At 34.0% G+C, this 19,401-nt stretch overlaps 1 protein-coding gene across 13 annotated transcripts in view; it reads right to left on the reverse strand.

Annotated features, from left to right (window-relative positions):
* RALYL (RALY RNA binding protein like) overlaps positions 1 to 19,401 on the reverse strand; it is a 708,475-nt gene that overhangs the window by 376,652 nt on the left and 312,422 nt on the right. For 12 of the 13 annotated variants that reach the window (XR_012019940.1, XM_072804062.1, XM_072804061.1 and 9 more), the window contains one exon: positions 792 to 1,070. Coding sequence is in view for 12 of the 13 variants with exons in the window: in XM_072804062.1 (XP_072660163.1) it covers positions 792 to 1,047 (256 nt within the window). In the remaining variant the exon portion in view is untranslated. Of the gene's footprint in view, positions 1 to 791; positions 1,071 to 6,946; positions 6,972 to 19,401 lie in introns of those variants that run through there. The other variant, XM_072804067.1, reaches the window with a different exon arrangement.

The raw sequence follows: 19,401 nt of genomic DNA on the forward strand, positions 1-19,401 counted from the left end.
TATAATCAATCTAAAATATGAATCTGGACAGGCTAAGAGATACACACATTAAGGAATCACTGATGTATTAATTATGCTTTTCCCTCATATAGAAAAATAGACTAATTTTTATTTTTTAATTTACATATTTAGTATGAAATATTTCCTTGTAAGTATATTCACATCTTACCTCAGACTATATTATTTACTTTCCTTTGAAAAAAACTATAAATCCTTGGACATTATTCAAAAATTTGATCATTCATTGCACACGACTGCACAGGCATGATGTACAAGATTCCACACTAGATAAGAAAGAGTGAATTATATTCCTTTTCCAGTACTCAAGATTGACTTCTTTTTACTATTTTCTATCCCTTCTCTTCAAACAATAAAAACAGGAAGTTAGGAAAATATGTTAGCCCTCAGAGTAAATGCTGTCAGTATAAAAGGCAGAGTAATTATTTCACTTGGCATAGTATTTCCTGGAAGATAGATATCATTTCAAGTCAAATAAAGTTAAATATGATGCATATTTTTTATTTGCCTGGCCCTGTTAGGCTTGATGGAGGTAACAAGTACTACAAAGCAGACTTGATCACAAGTTTATAAATTTATAGAGAAAATAAGAAACATGTAAAAACAAAATGAAAACTTGAAAATAATATACATTACAAATACGCAAACACTATACTTGGTTAAATAAGAGATAGATATTATGCGGTAGTGCCAGCTTTTTAACAGTAAAACTATATGCAGATATGTGCAAAAACTAGAACACCATGTGAAAACCGTATGTGAGCGTAACTTACCAAGCGGTTGGCCAGCAATGATCCTGGCATTTTCTCCAGCCACTGCAGCTCTTGCATGTCGTTCACTCATGTACTGTACAAATGCATAGCCTTTGTGAACTGAGCATCCAACTATTTTTCCATACTTCGAGAAAATGGCTTCAATGTCAACTTTCTTGACAATGGCTGTATTTAGATTGCCGATGAAAACACGGGAGTTGATGGACTTGGGGTCATTCTTATTGGTGACATTGCTGGTCTGTGTTTTGCCAGTCATGGTTGGCTCACCTTGTTTTAATCCTTGAAGAAACAAACAAAAATAATCAAAAGGAAAATAATTAGTTTTAATGGATACTACTGGCTTTTAACATTTTTCAACAGTGTACCAGGTAACCTCAAATCCCTATTTACTCCTGATTTTCTTGAGAAGAGAATTTAATAACATAAAAAGTGAAGATTACATTACAGAATGCAGTTAAGAAAACTTATAAACACTTAGCATACAGTTTTAAATAAATTCTTAAAAAAATAGAATAAAATAAATTCTTGATTTATTTTTCCAAAATTCAGTATAATGACTAAACCTTTTGTAGCTGTTTTTATTTTAAGTCTATCAGTTTTTCAGAAGCAAGTTTGAGGAATAGGTTACCTTATATTGCTGAGTGCATGCATTTTTAGATCTACATTTTCTGTAAAAAGTACATTTATTGGATATTTCATTATCAGAACCTTTCTATCAGAAACTAAAAATTATTTCCACTAAATGCTGTAGAAGAGAAGAAGAGTTTAAAATTAATTTAAAAATTGAACATAAGAAAAACATAATTAAGCAAGTAAGAGATAGAGTTAATTCTGTACATTCTCTTTAACTGAACCAATATCATATACTGGTTTAAAAAAAGAGTATGTGTAGCTAGTTTTCATCAATGATCAGCAAATTAGTAGACTGGGTATCTGTGTTGAAATTTCTATTCTCAAACTCATTTTTAATTCATTTAACTAACAGTTCCTATGTTGCCTAAGGACTGCCAGTATTTCTAAAAACTGTTTTCTGAGCTTGGCAGAGTATTTAATTGTGCTTAATTAAACTCAATGAAACTTTTATTTCTACGTACTCCAGCACTTATTGATTTATTTTTGTAAGGTTTTAAAAATTCATTCATTCATTTATTCAACAATATTTACTAAGCATCTTTTTTCTTTCTTTCTTTTTGTTTGTTTTTGGCCAGGCATTTTCTTCTAAAGTGACTACTAGTTTTAAAAAACCAATATGGTGAAACTAAAAAATTTTTTTTTGAAACTAAAATTTCAACAAGGATACAATCTCTGACATTGATGATCATTGTCAAACATTAGCTAATTAATACATTTTATCAGTGATACAAATATATATACACACACACTTTTATATGAATGATCTATTTCAAAACCTTATAGCTATAAAAGCAATTAATAAATACATATTTTTAAAGTAATTTTAATGACATTTCTAAGTTGAGCATTAAGGTGGAAGTCTTAAAGGCATGTAAATTGAATATGTGTGAGGATGTACACACTATGCATTTAAACCAGCTACTTCTGAAATCAAGAGCAACCAAATAACATAAAAATGTTTCAAATTAGGTTGTTAATGATCACACCTTGGATTATTAAAATTTTACTAAATATTGGACAGTCAACACTATACATAACTCTTTATAATGAAGGTTGAGTTCATAAACATTTAGATATTACATAAAAAGTAATAGCATGGCATCATTAAAATCAAGGATTATATTGCTGCCGTTTTTTTGTTTCCGTTTAATTAGATTTAGGTGGTTGCTTTATGAATTATTCAAGGTTAGGGTTAAAGGAAAGTTGTTTTTTTTTTTTTATTTTGCAGTGTGAGCTATTGCATACCTCAAGACAAATGCTCTGAGAATCAATTGAAAAAAGAAAAATCAAGGTGTACATACGTATTTTAAACAAATATTTAGCTTCCTCATATAATTTTGTGTATTTTAATCACAATGAAAGGGAAAAATACACTAAAGATCCATTTTGGGGTCTCCAGAATCTCTTATCTTTCTTATTACTCCAGGCTAACATAAATAATGCAATCCATAGAAATACTACTATTTTCTTTTTGCTCTTATGTGATCAGTATTTTTAGAAATATCATGGAATTACTTTCAATAATAAACAATTCCTAGGTTGATGTTTTATTTCCTAAAGAGGAATGAACTGGTTAAAATGCAAACTCAAGAACTGTTACATTGGGTCAGACCCATGGTTGATAGAGCCCAGTGGTCTGCCTTTGATAATGACCCCGAGTCAAATTTAAGACGAAGACACAGCTGCACTAGACTTCTCACTGTAAATAGCAACATGCCCTCTCTGACTTCATCCTTTTCCTCTATGCAAATGACTCTCAAAACTGTAAATCCTGGTTGCCAACTATGTAATTCTACTTATTGACTCTTAAACATCTTAAAGTCTATATGTATCTACTCTCTCACATAAGATTACTTGAGAGTTTCTTTCAGTATTTATAATAATAGAGTTTTGTCATTAACATTTCAACATTCTCTGCAGAACTGTCTTAATTCCTAGTGTAATATTTAGCTTGTACTTCTCTATACATGAATCTTCAATCAGTTGAAGGATTTCACTTTCAGACACGATAGAATAACGAGGGTTTTAACTTTCTCGACTCCAAAAACCAGAAAACTAGGCTAATATAGATGAAACAACTGTTTTCAGACATTAAACCACAGGCATTGCAGAGCCATGACATCTTAGAGAAAAGAAACATATTTCAGGTCATAAGGCTGAGATATGTGTGTGTGTTTGTGTGTATGTGTGTGTGGGCAGACATATGTGTGTATATGAAAGTAGAAACAACTACCTAACTGAGTTGAGGCAACAGAAATTAGAGTTCAAGAAGTCTGAGGATACAGGAATTTGTGAGGCAGATTTCAAGAAAGAGGACAATTATACAAAAAATTCCAGAAATAGTCTTAGGGATCCTTTGAGTCTATGTTGGTTCCTAGAATATGCATGTGAAAGGTGACTTTTATGAGGCTGTTTAAAAATTTATTTGAAAGCTATGAGTTTCCAGACCCATAAAAGACAGAGAATCATCCTGGTTCCTATCATCAACAGTGGAGTGTCCAACTGGCCCCCTGAGCATGAAGTTCAGATATCAGAATGACCAGGCCTTAGTAGTGGGGATAAATGATCCCTTACAGTAACAGGTACTCTGGGATTACCCTAACAAAATTTAAAAACAAGTCTCAAGATGATCAAACTAAACCAAAACCAATCTAAATGTCTACCAGAGCAAGGTACAATAATTCTTTAAAAAAATAAAACTTAGACACTCAACAACATGAAATACAAAATTTTCAATATCCAATCAAAAATTCCTAGAGACCTGGGGCACCTGAAAGGCTCAGTCGATTAAGTGTCTGCTTTCAGAACAAGTCAAGATCCCAGGGTCTTGGGATTGAGCCCTGCATCAGGCTCCCTGCTCAGTGGGAAGCCTGCTTCTCCTTTCCTTCTGCTACTCCCCTTACTTGTGCTCTCAGGCTCTCTCTGTCAAACAAATTAATACAATCTTAAAAAAAAATTCCTAGAGATCTTATGAATTGGAAAATATGACCCACAACCGGAAAGAAGATTAATTATATAAATAAATAAATAAATAAATAAATAAATAATATATATATATATATATATATATATATATATATAAAAGAATCAAAGAGTACATCCACAGATGAAAATTAGGTTTAAAATAAAAATATATACTTAATGGATATTACAGGTGATAAGAATCTGCATAAAAACAGATCTGTGAATTTGAAGTTGTAGAAATAATGAATATCCAAAATGTAACACAGAGATAAAACACTAAAAAAACATTAAGCAGGGCCTCAGTAAGTTATATGAAATTTATTTAATATACATATATGTGGAGTCTCACAAGGGTAAAGATATTCAAAAGAACAATAGCCAAAATCCTTCCTAATTTGACGAAAATTATATCATCCCACAGATCCAAGAATCTCACTGAATTCTAATCAGAATAAACACAAAGAAACCCAGACACATCATAAACAAATTCCTAAAAACCACTGATAAAAAGAAAAATCAAGGAGCTCTGAGGCACTGGAAAAATGCTTACATTGTAAGAAGAACAATCGAGATGTTATAGCTACAAAACAAATGACAAGAGAAAAATGAATTTTTTGGTGAAAATGCAACTAATCCTAGAACGTGTCTCTCTGCTTTTAAGCTAGAAGTTGGAATGGAGTTAGTGTTAAGTGTTTATGAAGGTTGCCAGTATGAGTGAGGCACTGAATTTTTAATTTTACTTAGTTGATATTAAAGTGATATTTTAATGGGTTTCTGTACCCCCAAAAAGCTAACAGGACTCTGGTCATCTAAAAATATAGAGATTTACTCTATAAATCAGAAGAAATTTGGTTATTTACATATTATGTAGTATGCTTTTGGTCCCAGAAGTTTACAGAAAATATGATGGTATTAGATGTATTTGAGAAGAACAAGTAAAAAAATTAAACAGTTGCCATATGAAGACTAACTTAAGAGTAGGGTTTTCAGTCTGAAAATACCACACTCAGAAGGTGAATACTCTATAAAATCATAAAAACTATGTTTAGAATAGTCAAAAGCTTTTCATCTGTCTTCAAAGGAGATTTCTACCCTTGAATCTAAGAGGGATATGTTAATTGTTAAAGACAACATTAAAATTTACTAAAGAGAAAATAATTTTGGAGACAAGATTAACATGGCAGTAAATTCTATTCTTCTCTTGAGTTCATGGTTCTAATTTCCAACCTAAATTTGAGATTTACTTAGACACTCATACTGAAAAAAAAAAACAATAACAGCATGAAATATACAAATACTCAAGAAAGTCAGCCAACAATAGTAATTCATGCTATATTTAAAAGCCTAGGAAAAAAATGAAAGGAACACAAAAATGAATAAGGAAAAAATATCATACCCTAAATGTTATAATCTGTTAAAATCTAGAGCTAGTACTCAAATAAGTCCTATAATATACGGTAAAACCTTGCAAATGCTGCAAGATTTACAAAACTAAAGTTGTAATTTCTGAAAAGAAAGATCCTATCTAATTGAGAAGACCAGAGAAGACTTCTTGAATTAGAAGATATCCGAATTCATCATTAAAGGACATTACAAAAATTCAGTTAGCATACAGTTCGTTAATTTCTTAGCATTCAAAAGAGGACAGTCATTTTCCAAATACTTGTAACTCATCTAAATGTACTTGAATGTTTTTTCCATTTGAAAAGTTGGTATAAAACTGCTTAGATTTATAATTCTAAAAAGGGAAACACTGAACTGAAATAACTGATTTATTTAAGCATCTCTTCTTTTTTTTTTTAATTTTTATTTATTTATGATAGTCACAGAGAGAGAGAGAGAGAGAGAGAGAGGCAGAGACATAGGCAGAGGGAGAAGCAGACTCCATGCACTGGGAGCCCGACGTGGGACTCGATCCTGGGTCTCCAGGATCGCGCCCTGGGCCAAAGGCAGGCACCAAACCGCTGCGCCACCCAGAGATCCCTAAGCATCTCTTCTTGGACAAAATAAAGCATAAGAAGGTCCCCCCAAAAAGTCTGAAATTTATTCTTCAGAAAACCATCCACAGTTTAGGAAGACATAACATATCTACCAGGGCAGTAAGAGACAGTTCTTCAATAGAATCCATAATATTGCATAAACACTATTTTGTGAAAAATCTTCAGAAAATCAAGTCCATGTGATGATATCTCTATCATTCATAAAGAAAGACATTATAATTATAGTGAATATTTAAGTCTTAAATCTCAAACTACTTCCTGAAATAAGCCAAAGCTAGCATTATAAAAGTAAATATGTTAGGGAATATGTACATATGAAGGGAAATATATACAAATGAAGGAAAAAAAGTAATTCTAATCTGAAGATATTTACTGTTAAAATTTTGTGGGTTGTCATTTCTTTCCAGTACTTAGAAGAAAATGAGTTGCAAATTAGAAAAAAAAAAGTCATCAATCTACATACCAATTGCCATTACTTACTATTTCAACACTCATTTTATTATGCTATTAAATCATCTTATTGGATATTGAACAGTCACATACTAATAAGCTATATACCATTTTCTTCATTCTCTTGATGAGCATTTAGCTTGTTTCCAATTCTTTAAGATCACAAACATATCTCAGATAAACAATGACAAATTTAGGAAGGAAAACTTTCTTTCTTTCTTTCTTCTTTCTTTCTTTTTCTTTCTTTCTTTCTTTCTTTTTTTTTTTTTTTTTTTTTTTTTTTTTAAGGACAACTTTCAAATACTAAAATTTCCTGGTCAAATATGAAAGAAAAAACACTGTAATTTAGTTATCAATATTCAGCTATTTTCTAGAGACTTTAAGCAGCTTTCTACTCCCACCTGTATTGGCTGTTAATACACTCAAAATAATTTGATGCCTTCCAGCTCTTCCCTAAGTACTATTTTCAAAATATTTTCTGATTCATTAGGTTGAATGGGAAGAATGGGCGAACAGACCATAAATGAAATAAGAAATGGATATCCTATTCTCTGAGATGAAGTAAATGAAGTTTAAGGGCTTAGCTAGATTGTCACTAGCTAAAAATGGAAACAGAATTCTCTTGTACTCAGAAAAAAAATGAATTAGCGTTTGGAGCTTCCCAGGCATATCAGCAAAGTCATTATTATTTAAAAATATAATAAAAAATATTATTCTGATTTCTTTGTTAAATGTATACTTTGTTAAGCCTACATATTATATTTTAATAATTAATACTACATAGTATATGTTCAATGTTTATAAAAAATTAACTGTTGATTATAAAGAAATTAAAAACAGTATTAAAATATTTAACTTTCAGCAGCCCTTCTATCACAGTATTGCAATTCAGTTACTACAACTATGAATAACATTCAGAGCAAAAATGAAACTTCCAGGGCACCTGGGTGGCTCAGTGGTGAGCTTCTGCCCTTGGCTCACATCATGAGCCCAGGGTCCTGGGATCAAGTTTCACATCAGGCTCCCTATGGCGAGCCTGCTTCTCCCTCTGCCTATGTCTCTGCTTCTCTCTCTCTCTGTCCCTCATGAATAAATAAATAAAATCTTTTAAAAAAATGAAACTTCCTTCTCATTAAGTTTTGCAAACACGTGAATTGTAGTCACATCAATGTATTCTTTATAAAACTTTTTTTTTTTAAACTCGGTACCTCAAACACTGAGTGTAATATTGTGGCAATACCACCCTTTCAGAACCAAGAAACCCAGTTTCCATTTTCCTTTTAACTCCTAGTTTTTGTGTGTAAAAAGATTTAAAGATATAAAATAATTCGCTTTTAATAATCACTCACTGATAATAAAAATGATATAATAAATTTCATAGAAAATTAATATGAGATAATTTAGGAAGAAAAATGGCTTAAAATGCCACTTACTGGGATATAGAAGGTCTTAAAAATTAGGCAAATAATAGTATTTATTTTCCCTTTTTTTAAAGATTTTAATTATTTATTCATGAGAGATACACAGAGAGAGGCAGAGACATAGGCAGAGGGAGAGGCAGGCTCCCTGCAGGAAGCCCGATGCGTGTCTCCATCCCAGGACCTCAGGATCACGACCTGAGCTAAAGGCAGATGTTCAACCACTGGGCCTCCCAGGTGTGCCAAATAATAGTATTTCATTCCACAGTTCAAAGCAGAACATAAAAATTTATAAAATTATTGTAAGCAATAAAAAAAATAACTATAAAAATAAGAATGGCATTAATTTTGTAAAGCAAACAATTCTAGCCAAAATACCTTAATAGTAGTGATTAGTTTGGAATAGAACCATTAACTACTAAGAAACAAGTACTTTTATTCTGGTAATTAAGATTAAGTAGTTGACAGGAGAGCAAAAACAAATAAATATATAGATATAAATAATGTAACAACTGTAGTGACAAAAAAGTAGCCATTTTGCATTAGTTATTGTAACTATAAATTGGAAATCAATGAGTATTAGTGAGTCAACATTTTGAACTTAGTTAAGAACTTGAAATATTAATCAACCTCTGTGTTAAACTGATTTAAAATTATTTTGGAAAATCTAAATTAGTAAATGATTGAAATTTTAGAAATAAGGAGTAGTGATAAATGTTAAGCCACCTCTGGTAAAGCGCTTAAGAAGCTGCAGCAGATCTAACCATCGTTTGGCAGAGGGTTATGGTCTAAAGAGACCATCACCCGGGTTCATGAGAGGTCAGACACATCCATGTGTGAATCATGATCAATCTGAAAGACACTGGTTAAGCCAGGCCGAGTAGCAACAGTAAAGTAGGGTACAGATAATGAGTTTCAACTCCTTTCTTTCCCCCTGCAGTAGTCGACTTGGGCTGATATAACAAAATACTACAGCCTGGGTGGTTTAAACTACAGACATTTATTTCTCATGCTTCTAAAGGCTAGAAGTCAAAGGTCAAAGTGCCAACTGATTCAGTTCCCCGTAGGAGCTCTCTTCCTGGCTTATAGAAGGCCACCACCTCTCTTTGTCTTAATTCACATGGTAGAAAGAGAGAGTGAGCTCGGACCTCTCTCCCTCTTCTTAGGATACCAACCGCATCATGGGAGCCTTCATGATCTCACCTAAACCTAATCAGTCCCCTAACATCTCATCATTAAATAATGTCATGCCAAGGGTTAGGGCTTCAACATATGAATTTTGAAAGGACATAATTTAGTCCCTAGAAGTTCACATCACCCAAGAGTAAGAATCTACTTGTGTTTGGAGTTTCCACAAAATGAAACAAACTTTCTGTGAGACATTAGAGAGACTGTGACTGGTGTTATATCTATTACATCAGGGACCACGTAAGCATTTTCTCTTTGTCTTAACACCAAATTCAACGTATAAGATTCCAGTGAGATTTCTACAAATAAGGAAAATTAGCCATCAACTTTAAGAACAAAAAGAATTCAAAGAGATAAAACCATATGGTGATATAACTCAAAAGTATTCACTTCATGGAGTTATCCCAAAGTATACTCAATTCTCTACAATATGAACAAATTGGCATAAGTCTAGGAAATTTATTGCATGCGATGTTCTTAAAAGCTTTCTGCTCTACAAAATAGATCCTTCAGTCCCACAAATTGTCTAAGATGGCAACGGAATTATGCTTCCAAGATAACTCCACTGGTCAACGTGACCTAGGCGGAAGACTGGCTGAGCTATATAGAGTTGAAACAACAAAATTAGGCTCTTTGTACTTGACTAGGGAAAAGAAGTCAATCAAGGATAGTGCCCTTTGTGATATAAGGGATGGATCGCACTGGCTGATTTTGAACCATTATTTGGCAGAGGGCTGTGGACCATGAGGCCCCATTACCTTGGTTTCTGACTGGTCAACCCACATTCATGTAAAGACCAAGACTTATTTGAAAAGACCCCTTAGTAGGCTACGGCCACACAGTCAGAATAAAGTGTGGAACAAATAATCAGTGTCATTTCATTCTTTGTCACATAACCCTTCTTTTTTAGTGCCTGTCGTAAACATTGCTAAAAGAAGTTCCATTTTAGAGATTTTGAACTTTCAAAGATGGTCTATAAATCATTAAATGGATTTCAAAAGCAGTTATGCAAAACTTCCTTTATATGTAATAAGCACATAGCACTTATTATATACTTGCCATTGGTTTATGGGCTTATTAAATATTCAGTCACTTGAAGTCCTTAGGAGAGGGTTCTATCTTTTCCCTTCATTTCCTCTGGGATCATCTTCAGAAAAGTGTTTTAACTTACAGGAGGAAGACACCAATTTGGGCTCTGTATCGAGAATACTCACCACCCTGTAACTTTCATGTTATGCAGAAAGAAAGAGCCACAAACTGCTATGACTTCGTCTGTGACTTATATTAAGAATTATATGCAGGATCCTAGTAACACAGTATCTTATGAATGCCCAGAGATGGTTCTGGCCAATTTTTCCTCAGAATGTATAAGATCCAGCAATCTATTGACTCCAACTAGTTTCCCTGAAATAATACAAAATAGAGTACAAAACATATAAGCTTTTATTCACTTTCACCTGCAAGTCATGCAATAATAAAGGGTATGCTACAGTTCATTTTAATAAAATTTAATAATCTTGGGACGCCTCGGTGGCTCAGCAGTTGAGCGTCTTCCTTCAGCTCAAGGCGTGATCAGGGGGTCCTGAGATTGAGTTCCTCATTGTGCTCCCTGCAGGGAGCCTTCTTTGCTTCTCCCTCTGCCTATGTCTCTGCTTCTCTCTGTGTCTCCCATGAATAAATAATTTTTTTAAATAAAATAAATAAAATTCAATAATGTAAATATGGACATTCAAAGCAAAAGCATCATAATATTCACTTTGAATCGATGTATTATATGAGGCAAGCAACGGCAAAATAGTAAGAGGACTCTTCTTGGTTGTCCATTGGGATAAAACTGCTTTCTGTTCCCCATATTCCCCCCTCTGAATAAAACAGCTTTCTCCATTTTTAAACTCTCAGGCCACTTAAAGCTAAATTGTAGAAGATAAACACTGTCATGCCCACAGGAGAAATTCACTCACTCCTAGTTCACAGGTCCATTCCATTCTTGTCCTCTTGGTTCCAACTGTCAATTATGACAGTTCCCTCAGGAGTTCAATTTGGACCACTAAGTGATTTCATGTAGGCTACTAAACTGCCTGCAGAGCTGAACAACTTTCAATCATTACTGATGTGGCTTTGGAGGACTGGCCCTGGAGTAAAAGGTTTTAAATCCCACAACCAATCCCCCGACGTTTTCTGGGCTCTCCTGAAATATAGATAAATGCCCTACAGTAGGTGCAATGGTGAATTGCCCTCCACGAAATTGAATATTTAGGGTTGTATTAAGTAGCAATAAAAATGATATAGTGAAAATGCCTACTGTATGTCTAGATCAGATAAAGTTCCTGTTTACAAATTCCTTAAACTCAACTGCTATGAATGCAGATGCAGTGTTATAAATGATAGCATCTAGCAATCCAGGTATTGCAAATAACTGACTCAGAGCATAATTTCTCTTTGGTGGAAAAATGCTGTCCCCATTGCTGCGACAGTCTATGACAATACACAAAACATTCCAATTCTTCCCTACCCTCGCTACATAATGCAGAATCACTACAGAACCTTAGAAAGTCCCAGGAAATGTAGAAATTGAGAAATATGGATGCCCTTTTCTGAATAGAAGCTATAGGGTTATTATTAATCGTCACCTATTTATAAGCTTAGTGAGAAGTTCAGATTTGTTAAGCTCTTGTGCCACAAATAATAGAAAGGAGAGAGTAACTGTAGGTATAAGGTAACTATGCCACTTAAGTGTCTTAATTCACTAGATATCTGTAGTCTCCATATAGACTTTCTACTAGCTTTTTTTTTCCCCAAAATTTTAATATTAGCATAACTAGTATAGATTATCAGACGGTGAAAAAAAACCAATCTTCGTTTTTAGGAATGCTGCGGTTGGATTTATACATACGAGAATCTCTAACATTTGTAAACTAGCACTATAGGGTACGATACAAATTTTCCACAACATTTTTTAAAGCTGATTAAGAGTGCTTTTTTCATGATGAACACTGAGTGACATATAGGATTGTTGAATCACAGGGATGCCGAGGTGGCTCAGTGGTTGAGTGTCTGCCTTTGGCTCAGGGCATGATCCTCAGGTCCTGGGATTGAGTCTCACATCAGGCTCCTCACAGGGAGCCTGCCTCTCCCTCTCCCTGTGTCTCTGCCTCTCTCTCTAAGTATCTGATGAATAAATAAAATATTTTAAAAAAGAATTGTTGAGTCACTATATTGTATGCCCGAAACTAATATGACACTGTATGTTAGGAGTTAAAAAAGAAGATGAATTTTTCAAAGTTTGCCTTGTGATTGGGTTTCATCCTATGAACGGTATAACCACTCCTGCCTCTTTCTAGATGAATAACTAAGCAGTTACGCAACCTCTGGGATGCTCAGTTTTCTGTCTGATAACTTCTCTGGAGCTGGATTTGGACTCTGGTTTCTAGTGCTTTCTACTAGGTCTTTCCCAAATTGCTTCTGCAGGGACCGGTGGAGATATGAGAAAGCTTCTTATAATATTATATCTGAAATCACTGTAATTTTGAAGTTAGCACGTTTTCTCAAAAGAGGTTCTTGTGAATCAACACACTGAAGAGGTTTTAATTAACAAGTGACACATCACAGCCCTGGTTGATATTTATCTTATACTTATGGTGCAATTGAGATTCTATAGGTATCTTGCCTTTGGTATTATGATCTAGTCCTTGAGTATAATGGCATATACATAATGAAGACCTGATATCATAGAAGTTCTGGCATTTTGGTCATACACAGACTTTCAGAAATGACTTTCATGTCTCATCCGTCTTCTCTTTGAGTCCTTGACTTTGCAAGTGAAACCCACAATAGTTGCAGAGGAGCCAAGATGATTATGTGGATCTAAACTTCATCTGGACTGTACATTTCATGTACTCAGGTAATAGCATTCAGTATTGGCAAGGGCCCTTTTTCAACATCTGTTAGAAATTTTTGAGATACTGCTACAAATAATTTTTATGGATTCTGATACAAATAATGAGATAATCTGTCGGAGTAATATTCTGGGAAGGTCAGACTCCAGAGATTGGCCAATTCTACACAGACTGCTATATTTATTCAGAAATATGACATATTGGGCTCTTAGCTTCCAAGGTAATGAGACAGATAGAAATTAATATCATATGGTAAATTGCGCGCGTGCGCACGCACACACACACACACACACACACACACACACACTGGTAGCAATGGTTTGTAATTTACAAATGTCTATACTAAAGCAACATGACAGGATGTAGCCTGAACAGCTCTATGTCTCTCAGAACAAGATGAAAATTACATCTGGGGAGAACCCCACCCTGGATAGGGAGACAATCTGCACTGAGATATCCTCCCGGGGACTAGATACACTGGGAAGCTGATATTTGAAAAGTAGACAATGGTGTTGAGTCTCCTCTTTATAGAGTCTTTGTCTTACAGTTAATGTCTTTTATTAGAAGTGTCTATTTTATACATTTGTATACTTTAAATATATTTGGTTCAATAGTGTAGTCACTGAAGGGTTTCAAAACAAATTCCACCTACAAATTTTTCTCAGAATATGTTATTACTTAAAAAATTTCAAACTATACTGCTGAGAGATCATGTAGGTACAAAATATAAACAACACAACAGATTCTTTGGGCTATTGTTTCATTTAAGATATTTAAATCTCTGGTCAATGGGTTATACGAAATTTGGCAAGGAGGGATAAATTCGTTCATTTGATTTTATACATAATTTTAGTGAGAAATATGTAAAAGTAAAGTGAGCTACTTATGATCTTTATCTATCCTTTCATGTAGCTCTTATTTTCTTACTAAGTTAAATGCAGAGATGATGTATATTATACATTATATGTATATGTATATATAAATAACGCATGTATATAAATATACAAATGTCTAAAATATACAGTTTAACACTGTTTTATATAATTTAGCTCAGGATTTTGAACACATTAGATGCTTAACTCTTCTTAAATTCATTTAAATTTGTAAGTGAAATGTTTAAAATGAACGAATGGGTGGACAAATGTCTACTATTCTTTTTGGTTCTTATTGATATTATTAGTTTGATTTAAATACATACATCTACATCAACACTACTACTCCAACTTCTCAGCCATGCAAATAACAATTTGATTTTTAAAATAATTTTGAGATAATTTTACAAGACAGTATTAATTGGTAAATCCATTGCTTTCAATGACTGCATGATGAATTTTATTGGTGGCCAAAATTCCTGATAGAAGCAGCCAGAGATTCTGTTGGAGGAGAAAGTCTGACAGGTTAACATTTCTAAAAGGCTCTGTCATACTCATGGGCAAGAAATATGTTTTTCCCTTCTTGTGTCAACTGAAAAATCTATTCCATCTTGGTACATATATATTCCATCTCTGTACATATATACTGTATAATCACTGCCTTTGCATATATAGAATAAATACATGCATTTGCAAATATATATTCATAGCTTTTCTGGCACAACCCACCATCTAACTCAAATAGAAGAGCCTATGTACATTAAATACATGTAAATCAAATAGGCTGGAATACACTCTAGAAGGAATTATCATATTTCTGGAAAGAAAAAGCACAATTTTGAGAAAGATATGTAAGAAATACTTTTGACTACTATTGTTAATAGTACATATTGGTAACCATCCTCACAATTTTTGTGAAGTTCTGAAAGGAATATATGCTCACTACTGAATTAAGGGCCATGTGGTTCTATATTTGGAATGGATCTCATTATTTTAAAACTGTGTATAAAGACATTCCTCTTTACAAAAACATTTCAGCATCTATGAAACACGACAGATTCAAAAAGGAAAGAAGAGCTATTTAAAAAATTGGTTGGGGAGTGGCTGTCTCCATTGTATAAAGAAAAAGCTTGTATTTTACTAAAGTATAGTTAGAAATAATAGCTATCACTATGTAGCTATTGTTTAGCTGATAGCTGTGTAGTTTATTTGGTAAAATAAAACTGAGTATTGCTTAGGGTCATAAAAACAAACAGTAATGACCTCAGCTTTGCAAAGATTTATACAGAAAAACATAGGTATTATAACTACATAAGTAGGTTTTATAGGCTTCAGAGTCCAGAAGCCAAAATGATTTTTAAAAGAGTGTTGATACTTTCTTACCTACTGCATATTCAGCAGGCATTATTTGTAGTGTTATCTGATTATCTCTAAGTTCCCATAAAACACTTACATATAACAGCCACTTTTAGAGGACCATCTGCTAGAACTCTAACGGCTCTCCAGTGTAATTCCTCATTTATAATGATACAAGCAACTGCGAAACCTGGCTCTTTCTGGGGTGACCCATGTCTTTAGGCCACGATCCACACACCACACAAAGTCTGCTAAGAATTTGGGCTGAGGGCACTTAATGTGTATCCTTGAGACAAAACTGATGTGCACTCTTAAATTTTAAAAACACTGGAGATCCAACAAAACCTAACATTCAAAAGACTTTAAGTCACTAATAGTTATTACGACTCTTCAATGATAGCAAGTTCCTAAGTACACTATTATTTTTAAAAGAAACATTGTGGGCTGCCCAGGTGGCTCAGGGGTTTAGCGCCGCCTTCAGCCCAGGGCCTGATCCTGGAGTCCTGGGATCGAGTTCCACGTCGGGCTCCCTGCATGGAGCCTGCTTCTCCCTCTGCCCGTGTCTCTGCCTCTCTCTCTCCTCTCTGTGTATTCTCATGAATAAATAAATAAAATCTATAAAAAAAATAAAAGAAACATTGTTCTTCCTCATTTTGTAAAGCTAAAATGAGTGTGAAAATCCAGGTGAGTGTCACACACGGGTGTTTCCTATCTTCAAAGAAGGAACTTATATTAGATAACTTTTATATCTAGTATTTTATATTTTGAGACAAGGAATTTATTTTATACCACTTATCAACATGAAAGTTAATTATAGAATATATGCATAAATTTAAAAAACTGAAGCATCAGAAATTTATTTAAATGTATCAAGATATTATATTTCCTGATATCAAATATCAAAGAAGAATTTTCAGGAAATGTCCCAAGATCATGAGTTTGTGCACGGTGAGAATCAACAGCCATATCTTGACAGACACCATCATTTGCTAAATACTAACTCTCTGCCTGGTAAGTTACTTCACTAAAAGACAATGAAAAACAAATCCTTATTACCTTTAGTCATTATGTGCATTTTAAACACTTAAAATAGCTATATTTCAACAATGTCAGGGGTTACACTTGTTTTGTCCTGCACATGTAGACAGTGTGCCAAGACAAGGAAGAGGCATAATCTAAGTTGGGTAGATTGGTCAGAACTAATAACCTCTAAGCAGAGAAATGACAGTGCGAGACCGAGTTCAAAGCTAAAACTAACAACCAGAAGGATGAAAACCTTTCAGACGCCTGGAAATTAAGAAGAGGAAATGAAAGAGCATCCAAGTAAAAAACAAAACAAACAAACAAGAGGACCATCAAGATTTTAGGTAGACTAGCTCCTGCCAGTTACCTGTTGGGTTATTAACAGTTGCCCTCTGGTGGGCTCCGATATTTGTCAATGCTTTCCTAGATGGTTCATAAGTTATCACTGAATTCAAAAATACAGCAAGCAAGGTAGTCTTACCCGCCTTCTACTGACTTGATAAAATTATGCACATGGGAGCTAACTTGTCCAATAGTGGAGTCTGGATTCAGACCAATGTCTGCCTCGGTTCCACTCCATCATGCTATTACTTCTTAGACAGCTGCACAACACATTTCAAAATTTTAATACTAGAGGATTAGACAAGGAATCAGAGGAACTCAACTGCACTTAATTGAAGGTTATCCCTTCATTCTGAGATCTTCTCAGATCATGAAGTATCACACTAAGGCACTAATATCCACCCCGGCGATCCAAACTTCAAATGATGTGTTGATATGTCCATCCAGGCAGATGACCCCAGACCTTTCTAAACTGTAGCAAACAATGCATTCTATTGTTTTAAAAATATTGTCTATATCTATTTTATGATATAGTATACATGTAATCAACATGGTATGTATATTTTTTTCTGCAAGGCAAGCAAATACATAAGTAGAAAAATATTTTTGTAATCCCAAATTTAGTTAAGAAATACAGTCATTATCATGTTCATTTCCATGTTCATGGATATTTATCCTACTTTAAAAATCTGGGTATAAGTAACCCTTAAATTCTATAAAATATATCTACCTAGGTTGAAAAGATCAATCTTTTAAAATGCATCATCAGCCTGTTATAATAAAACTAGCAGTGGCCTAAGAGTCATGAACTAAGGCAAAATGCTTAGTTTCTTTGGATTCTTGATTTCTTACTAGTAGAGTAGAATGGGTTATACTTTTTATGAGATAAAATCCGATCACAAGTAAAACTTTGAGAGATTCAGCTTTAAAAAATATAGATTTATATAGTACTTAGCATATAGTACTAATTTAATAAATGTTAACAACCACCATACCTGTTGCACTACCATCCCTTCCAAGATTTTGTATTTAAATTATGTTTTGTTTTTATATAGCAATTCAAAGCTCACAAAAATGCTTAACTATCATTATATCGCTGATTCTTATAATGATATTGTGATATAGATGGGACTTGTACTACTGGCGCCATTTACACGGAAAGCAGCTAAGGCTAAGATGTTCGGTAATAATGATCATATAGCTAAAGGGCTGGGTCTTAGGCCAGCTCACACCTACTTCAGCTCTGATGTTATACAACACTCCTTTTCTTTGTGATGCATATTAGTATAAATCACGGATTAACTCACTTGTTATTTTAGTGAGGGTCTCAAGTACATGGAAAAGTGTTTAACCTTGCTCATGAATTAGAGGATCTTATTTTCTTCCCAAGGTGTATGAACCTGGTACTAAAATGTTATTCTGAAGGATAATAATCTTAAAAACTAGTGTTTCTGAAGTACTATAAGACCTTTTCATGTGTCTAACATGCCTTCCTTTAATTTTTTTTTCTGAATCATTTCCCTTTACAATGATAGCGACAAGAACACATTGACGCTAATGCATCAAGTTAACAAGTGTTTATTTAAATTCTTTGACACACGGTCTTAGAAATGCCAGTCATTAATCTACTGCCAGGTATCAACTGGTGAAATATGTCCTTAATTTTCCTCCTTCAGAAAGGATTAGCATCGTACACAAGGCCTGCCAGAGCAAAAACTCTTTGAGCTAATTGTAAATATGTACTGTCATCAAGACCTAATAAATACTGTGAAATACACATTCAAACAAATTGCTTTTATCTGTCCACAATAGTCTTTAAAGTCATTAGCTAGAGCTCACCTGTACGAACACAGGGTAAGGCCATCTTTGTGCCAAACACATGCTGGGCCCTACCCCTGGAAGGTAAAAGAAACCTCCCATACCTGTTAAGTCACCTGAGCTTATCTCTTGCGTTACAGAGCAGCAAAAGTGGCAAACAAAAACCCTACGTGCTTAATGAACTGGACAATCCATCCTTGATGGCAAACTAAGATATTTTGTACTTACGCAGATCTTTTTATTTCCTTCTAAGTGCAAGATCCTGACCAGATGCCACAGCCTGAATTTCAGACTGCAAGCCTATTAGTTTATCCCACCCAACCACAATTTCTGCATATTGGTTCACTATTGAACTGCATACGTGAAGAATCCATAATTGGATTTTGGTATCTGATAATTAAATAATTACTTTTAGAATAAAATGGGTCATGCGTAGCCCAATGATGCCTGTGTCTCATGAACTGAGAATTAATTCATTTCCGTGAACGTGTAGTCAATAAGAATAAATCTGAACAGAATTCTACTTACACTCAATTCTATTTCTAGATCTCATGGATAAATAGGCTTTGGGGATAGTATCCTAGTGATGCTAGAATGCCTCTGTTTAAGTAAAGGAGACAGGGCAGGAAAAATGCAGAGTAGAAGCAGCG

Source organism: Canis lupus, chromosome 28, assembly GCF_048164855.1.
Source record: "Canis lupus baileyi chromosome 28, mCanLup2.hap1, whole genome shotgun sequence".
Lineage (NCBI taxonomy): Eukaryota > Metazoa > Chordata > Mammalia > Carnivora > Canidae > Canis > Canis lupus.